Genomic DNA, 8043 nt, shown 5'->3' on the forward strand with positions numbered 1-8043 from the left:
CACTACACCTAGTCCTTACAGGTAACACACATTCACACACTACCCCTACACCTAGTCCTTACAGGTAACACACATTCACACACTACCACTACACCTAGTCCTTACAGGTAACACACATTCACACACTACACCTAGTCCTTACAGGTAACACACATTCACACACTACTACTACACCTAGTCCTTACACGTAACACACATTCACACACTAACACTACATCTAGTCCTTACAGGTAACACACATTCACACACTACCACTACACCTAGTCCTTACAGGTAACACACATTCACACACTACCACTACACCTAGTCCTTACAGGTAACACACATTCACACACTACCACTACAGCTAGTCCTTACAGGTAACACACATTCACACACTACCACTACATCTAGTCCTTACAGGTAACACACATTCACACACTACACCTAGTCCTTACAGGTAACACACATTCACACACTACCACTACACCTAGTCCTTACAGGTAACACACATTCACACACTACCACTACATCTAGTCCTTACAGGTAACACACATTCACACACTACACCTAGTCCTTACAGGTAACACACATTCACACACACTACACCTAATCCTTACAGGTAACACACATTCTCTCTCACACACACACACACACACACACGCCTAGTCCTTACAGGTAACACACATTCTCTCACACACTACTCCTACATCTAGTCCTTACAGGTAACACACACACACTACCCCTACACCTAGTCCTTACATGTAACACACATTCTCACACAGAACCTGTCCCACCTTCTACTGGTTTTATGAGTATACCAAGAGCTGATGTATTTGTCTGGTCAGGGCCAGCTCTACATCTCCCAGCAGCCAGTCCAGTAAGATGAACAGCATGCTGTACCAGAAACAGTTCCAGCCCAGCTCTGCTGCCATGAGGATCACACAGCACTTCCCTGGACAGTTCAACCCACAGGTAACGCACGCACACACACACACTGGGGCGCCACAGCGTCTCTACTTCCATCGGCGGCTGAAGAAACTGCATGCCGCCCCGGGTCCTCTCCAAATACTACCGCTGCACTATCGAAAGCGTCCTGACCGGTTGCATCACGGGCTGGTACAGGAATTGCTCTGTCCAAGACCACAAGGCCCTCCAGCGGGTGACGAAGACGGCCCAGTACATCACTGGGACCATGCTCCCATCCATCCAGGACATCTACTTTAAACGGTGGCTGGGGAAGGCCTGCAGCATCAAGGACCCCAGCCACACGATATCGGAGCATGAGGTCTTATACCAACCGGAATGAGACAGTTTCCATCTACAAGCCATCATACTGCTGAACACTTGTACTGGACTGACAACCTGCACGGATTCTCCACACCTTACCACACTCACTCATGCACCCACACACATTATACGACTAACATTTGACACTTGTGATAGAGGCCAGCTTAACACCACATTTTCCTTGGATTTCTAATACACTGCTCAAAAAAATAAAGGGAACACTTAAACAACACAATGTAACTCCAAGTCAATCACACTTCTGTGAAATCAAACTGTCCACTTAGGAAGCAACACTGATTGACAATAAATTTCACATGCTGTTGTGCAAATGGAATAGACAAAAGGTGGAAATTATAGGCAATTAGCAAGACACCCCCAAAAAAGGAGTGATTCTGCAGGTGGTGATCACAGACCACTTCTCAGTTCCTATGCTTCCTGGCTGATGTTTTGGTCACTTTTGAATGCTGGCGGTGCTCTCACTCTAGGGGTAGCATGAGACGGAGTCTACAACCCACACAAGTGGCTCAGGTAGTGCAGTTCATCCAGGATGGCACATCAATGCGAGCTGTGGCAAAAAGGTTTGCTGTGTCTGTCAGCGTAGTGTCCAGAGCATGGAGGCGCTACCAGGAGACAGGCCAGTACATCAGGAGACGTGGAGGAGGCCGTAGGAGGGCAACAACCCAGCAGCAGGACCGCTACCTCCGCCTTTGTGCAAGGAGGTGCACTGCCAGCGCCCTGCAAAATGACCTCCAGCAGGCCACAAATGTGCATGTGTCTGCTCAAACGGTCAGAAACAGACTCCATGAGGGTGGTATGAGGGCCCGACGTCCACAGGTGGGGGTTGTGCTTACAGCCCAACACCGTGCAGGACGTTTGGCATTTGCCAGAGAACACCAAGATTGGCAAATTCGCCACTGGCGCCCTGTGCTCTTCACAGATGAAAGCAGGTTCACACTGAGCACATGTGACAGACGTGACAGAGTCTGGAGACGCCGTGGAGAACGTTCTGCTGCCTGCAACATCCTCCAGCATGACCGGTTTGGCGATGGGTCAGTCATGGTGTGGGGTGGCATTTCTTTGTGGGGCCGCACAGCCCTCCATGTGCTCGCCAGAGGTAGCCTGACTGCCAATAGGTACCGAGATGAGATCCTCAGACCCCTTGTGAGACCATATGCTGACACATGCACATTTGTGGCCTGCTGGAGGTCATTTTGCAGGGCTCTGGCAGTGCTCCTCCTGCTCAAAGGCGGAGGTAGCGGTCCTGCTGCTGGGTTGTTGCCCTCCTACGGCCTCCTCCACGTCTCCTGATGTACTGGCCTGGCTCCTGGTAGCGCCTCCATGCTCTGGACACTACGCTGACAGACACAGCAAACCTTTTTGCCACAGCTCGCATTGATGTGCCATCCTGGATGAACTGCACTACCTGAGCCACTTGTGTGGGTTGTAGACTCCGTCTCATGCTACCATTAGAGTGAGAGCACCGCCAGCATTCAAAAGTGACCAAAACATCAGCCAGGAAGCATAGGAACTGAGAAGTGGTCTGTGGTCACCACCTGCAGAATCACTCCTTTTTTGGGGGTGTCTTGCTAATTGCCTATAATTTCCACCTTTTGTCTATTCCATTTGCACAACAGCATGTGAAATTTATTGTCAATCAGTGTTGCTTCCTAAGTGGACAGTTTGATTTCACAGAAGTGTGATTGACTTGGAGTTACATTGTGTTGTTTAAGTGTTCCCTTTATTTTTTTGAGCAGTGTATAAAGAGTTAATGACGTTAACACTCCTCCTCTCCCTCCTTTCAGATTCTGTCCCAGCCCAACCTGGTCTCTCCTCTGGTGCGCCCTCCCTCCCACACCCAGCATGCTAACTCATTTGGTGGAGGGATGCAGCGTTCGCCTATGGGCCCACCCCCCATGTCTCCCTCTCTGGGAGGGGGTTTGATGCCTCACCCCCGGCCGCCACCGCAGCAGCAGCAGTTCCCCCAGATGCACCCCTCCCACCCCCCTAGAGGGCCTCTTCCCCCCCTCGCACCTAGAGGCCCTACAGGTCCCCGAGGCAACCAGGCAGAGCAGGACCTCAAGGTATAGTACTGCTTGCTGATTAGTTGACTGGTTGAACTAGAATGTGCCTGGTGTTGAAATCCTGATGTCTCCTAAATGAACCCAGCATGTGGTTGAGTGAGTCATTTGATTGCTGTCCCCAGGCGAAGCAGCGAGCTGAGGTGCTCCAGTCGACTCATAAGTTCTTCTCAGAGCAGCTCAAGGCTCCGTCAGTCTCCAAACCCTCTCGTCTCGACCAGGGGGGTGGCAAACCTCCCCTCGACATCCTGCCCCCCAACCACCAGACGGTGGGAGTCGTGGAGCGCCCTGAACCCGACAAACCCTCCCTGTCAGCGGGCAAACCCATCCGCACTGGCCCCATCAAGCCCCAGGCCATCAAACAAGAGGAGGGGAAGTAGAGCCTCACACATCTCCACAGATGGAGGGATGGGGGAGAGAGATGATCCAGCTGCTCCACATATTCATGCAATCACTCACACACACATCACCCTCTCTGGTGTTAGAGGCGGAGAAAGAGAGGAGAGGTGTATAAGTCAATGGTTACTGAGGGGGCTACTGTGTGTGTGTGTGCTCCAACCTCATCTCTCTCTTCCCTTCTCCTCTCTTGTCCTCCCCTATTGGGGGTATGTGTGATTTTTAGCCCCGCCTCTTGTAATTTGGGTGGGGCGGAAGATAGCAAGCTGTACTTCAAATGTCTACTAAGATGGTAAAAAAAGATTGAATGGAGAAAAAAGATTTGCCAGTTTGCCATTTTTATAGCCCTAGGATTTCTGTTCCTTTGTTTTTCACAATAGAATCCCATTATTAGGAGGACAGGGTTGTTATTTTTGTTAACAGGAGAATCAAGCAATCTTTTGTTTTTGTAGTTGGATCAAACAGTCTTATTTAAAGAAGTATTTTAGTGAAGCACAGACACGTTCTATTCCTCTGCCGGTCTTCCATCCATCATTGCTAACACACAGCTGTGTGAGTGTATACAAGCTTGTACGATCACCACACACAAACTCCCTCTAGCGCTCAACGCTTTCACCAATATTCACTAAAGAGAGAAACTATGAAATCAGGGTTTGTCTCGAAAGGAAATGTAAGATGCAGCAGTTGGTTGATTTAATTGATTAGTCTGCCTTTTCTCTTGCTCGCATCTCTGCCTGAGCGGAATGATAAAGGTGGTGTTTGTGTGTGTGTTTGCGTGTGGCACACGGGAGGCCACTGCCCGGTTCTCTCCTGTATCTTTAGCCAAAGGTTAAGCGTGCAAAGATGATTTCACAGAGCCTTGAGAATCCCTGTTGTTAGTGTGTGGAAGGGGAGTTATTATGAGCTGTCTGTAAATGGACAGACAGACCCTGAATTCAGTCAGAGCTTTCCTCCCCCGTGCCTCCCGAGAGAGAGGAGGATGGAATACCTCTTCACCACTGCTCACACACCCATCGTCACGGTGTCTCCTCACACACTCACTCACTTGCCTGTAGGGCACCCAACCCTGCTGCTACTAACAGAAAGGGAGTGAGTACTAGTTCAAAACTGTAGAAACAAAACAGTGTGGCTTTTTGTTAACCCTCACCAAGAGGGAAAGGGAGACCGAAGGGGGAGAAATAAAACAAAATTAGAAATAGCTTTGTGTTCGACTGCTGCATTTCAGGGCAGAAGGACAGGTGTTAGTGTTGAGAGGAGAGATTATTCCTGTCTCATCTCACTTCCACTCACTCAAACCTACACCACTCTCATCGCTGGTTTACCATGGTGACAAGGGTCCTTCAGAAATGTACAGTAGTATGCTCCACTAGTGGGGAGGGGTCTACCCCCTCCCCTAACCAGAACACGGGATGAGGAACCTTGTGTAGGACAGAGTGGGGGGGTAATTGGTTTGTTTTTTCTTTTACTTGTACAGGGGGTACATCGCTGTATTAAAATATGTACGGTCTTACATTCTTGGTTTTAGTTAAGAAACTAATAAAATAATATGCTGTTTAAAAGGTAGCCCTGTGTCTGGGGTAGTTTGAGTCTGTTTTAACTCATGATTCTGTTTGAAGAACCAACATGTAGTTACAGATGGCACCACTAGATGGGAATTTCAAGACCAATACCGTAGGAGGGAAAACTCAACATTTACTTAAGATCAGTGGCAATCACACTTTGCACACACGTCCAGTTAGGGTGGAAATCCAGAGGCCAGGATTTAGTAGGAATGTGGAAGATCCAATGTTTGACCATTCAGTCCTACCACAGCCCCATGCTGAAGTGATTCTCCAACAGTTTGAACCCACTTCATTCGGGGTTCCCTAGTATTTATGAGACTATGAAAAGTGGGCTTTTAATCATCACAACCACTTTGAAGCTGTCAACTGAAACCAATTTGGAAACATGGAGTCAGAAGTAGTGTACTACATGGGCAATAGGTAATTTGAGAAAGAGTCTGGTGTAGGTTCTGGTGAAGTGAGGTATGTTTGGCCAACCTCAGAGGGAAGTATTTAGGAGGCTAGGACAGACTCCCTTCTATACCACATCAAACCCTCTCTGCCCCTTGGTGGGTTAACGATGGAGAGAACTCATAAAGGGTGGGGTTGCTCTCCTTCCTCTACCTCCCTACAATTAAACACAACATTCCTCTTTCACTAATCCAGTGGAAATACCTCTGTCCTGTCTCCCATCCACCCACATCACATGTATGTGTGGAGAGGTACCGGTAAACCTGTTATTGATGTGTTGCGTCTGCTTCTGAAGACCGGTACGATAACATCCTGCTTCTCCTTCCTGATGAGGAACCAGCCATCAGACACACCATACCAGGAATGACTGACAAAGGGACTTTCACACTACATCCTATTGCTGTTTAAACATCTATTACAAAGCTGACAGAAATGTGATATGATAATAAAACGTATACAGTAACACTAAGCATGTAGCCCTCAGTCAAAAATGCTCCAGTCAAGTTAGTTACACAACATCTATCCTGCCCAACTGAGAACTGCTGCGTGGAGACAATATTCTAGGAATAGAAGAACAATGGCTTTCATGTAACTCTGAACATTATGAGCCTCAGCCCCACTTGTAACTCTCCTATTTCCACACAACGCAGAGCCAAAGAGTCTTTAAACCACTACTGAGTGATTTCACACCTGAGAGGGTGGTGTTTAATCACCCTAAGCACCTGCAGGGTAGAAAGGCTGCGTGATAATGTGGGTTTTAATGTGTTCTCTGTGAAGACCCTAGTAAAGGTAGAGTCCTGTTGAACACATCGTAATCACTGGCCTTTTATTAGTTGGGACAGACACATCCAGTCTACGTAAACGTGTGTGTGTGTTTGCGTGAGTGCGCACATGCATATCACATCTGTCTGTCATCATAAATACATGGCATTGACTGTTGTTTAGTGTGTGTTTACACGTTGTTTAGTTATGTGTGGGTTTTTGCATAGCATCTCTATGGAGTGGAATATATGACTACTTCTCCCTTCGGGGGACAATCTGTTTACAGCCATGTGACTGGAAAAACACAGCACCGGATAAATAAATGACCGCTATGTTAAAACTGCTGTTCACTAGATGACACAGACCTAGATCTGTGATGAAAACAGTCAAATGGAAAGTGTTGTTTCCCTCAACACCTTCTGTTTACTGTTAGTGATTATAATTAACAGACTTTTTTTCAGATTTAGAATCTGGCATGTGTTTTGGTACATAGCAGTGTTAAGTGAGGACATCATTTCCCCTTGGCTACCAGTATCTTACTCAGAGCAGCTAGGCTGGGATTGAGAGTCCGTGTGTGCTCTAGCATCGGTCATAACCTCACACACTGGGACTACAACAGTGCTGGTGTGAGATAGGGGAAATAGGGATATAACCACTGGGCTAGGGAAAGGGGGCTAGGAAGTCTTGAGGTTTTGCTCAGTACCTTATGATAAGCTGTAGACCACAATATAAGAGGGTTTTCATCTATATTCTTATCTGTCTATCATCACAAACCGACGCTCGCACTATGACGGCACTCAACGAGCTGTTTAAGGCCATAAACAACAAATAAAATGCTCATCCAGAGGCAGTACTCCTAGTGGCTGGGGACTTTAATGCAGGAAATCTAATCTGTTAGACCTAATTTCTACCAGCATGTCACATGTGCAACTAGAGAGAAAAAAAAGTTTTAGTTTTTTACTCCACATAGCATATAAAGCTCTCCATCGCCCTCCATTTGGCCAATCTGCCAATAACTCTATCCTCCTGATTCATGCTTAAAGCAAAAACAGGAAGTACCAGTGACGAGCTCAATACAAAAGTGGTCCGATGAAGTGGATGCTAAGCTACAAGCACAGACTGGAATATGTTCCGGGATTCATCCGATGGCATTGAGGAGAATACAACATCAGTCACCGGCTTCGTTAATAAGTGCTTTTTCTACATTTTGTTACGTAACAGCCTTATTCTAAAATGTATTAAATTGTTTTTTCCCCCGATCAATCTACACACAATACCCCATAAAGACAAAGCAAAAGCAGGTTTTTAGAATTGTTTGCAATTTTCCACAAAAAAACAACTGAAATATGACATTTACATAAGTATTCATACCCTTTACTCAGTACTTTGTTGAAGCACCTTTGGCAGGGATTACGGCCTCGAGTCTTCTTGGGTATGACGCTACAAGCTTGGCACACCTGTATTTGGGGAGTTTCTCCCATTCTTCTCTGCAGATCCTCTCAAGCTCTGTCAGGTTGGATGCGGAG

The 8043-nt window shown here is 47.1% G+C and overlaps 1 protein-coding gene across 1 annotated transcript; it reads left to right on the forward strand.

Moving 5' to 3' along the window:
* Positions 1 to 432: 432 nt before the first annotated feature.
* Positions 433 to 5306, forward strand: LOC120054944 (protein PRRC2C-like). The gene is made up of 4 exons (XM_039002710.1): positions 433 to 439; positions 828 to 954; positions 3072 to 3350; positions 3473 to 5306. The coding sequence occupies exons 2-4, from the start codon at positions 865 to 867 to the stop codon at positions 3725 to 3727; spliced, it is 624 nt and encodes a 207-aa protein (XP_038858638.1). The 5' UTR covers positions 433 to 439; positions 828 to 864; the 3' UTR covers positions 3728 to 5306.
* The last annotated feature ends 2737 nt before the right edge of the window (positions 5307 to 8043 follow it).

This window comes from Salvelinus namaycush, chromosome 10, assembly GCF_016432855.1.
Source record: "Salvelinus namaycush isolate Seneca chromosome 10, SaNama_1.0, whole genome shotgun sequence".
In the NCBI taxonomy this organism is placed as follows: Eukaryota; Metazoa; Chordata; class Actinopteri; order Salmoniformes; family Salmonidae; genus Salvelinus; species Salvelinus namaycush.

Excerpts from the sequence above, each read along its gene's own strand:
- LOC120054944 (XM_039002710.1), top strand. The coding sequence starts at position 865 with ATGAACAGCATGCTGTACCAGAAACAGTTCCAGCCCAGCTCTGCTGCC. Across the intron at positions 955-3,071 it reads CTGGACAGTTCAACCCACAG|ATTCTGTCCCAGCCCAACCT; the intron begins GTAACGCACGCA and ends CCCTCCTTTCAG. Across the intron at positions 3,351-3,472 it reads AGGCAGAGCAGGACCTCAAG|GCGAAGCAGCGAGCTGAGGT; the intron begins GTATAGTACTGC and ends TGCTGTCCCCAG.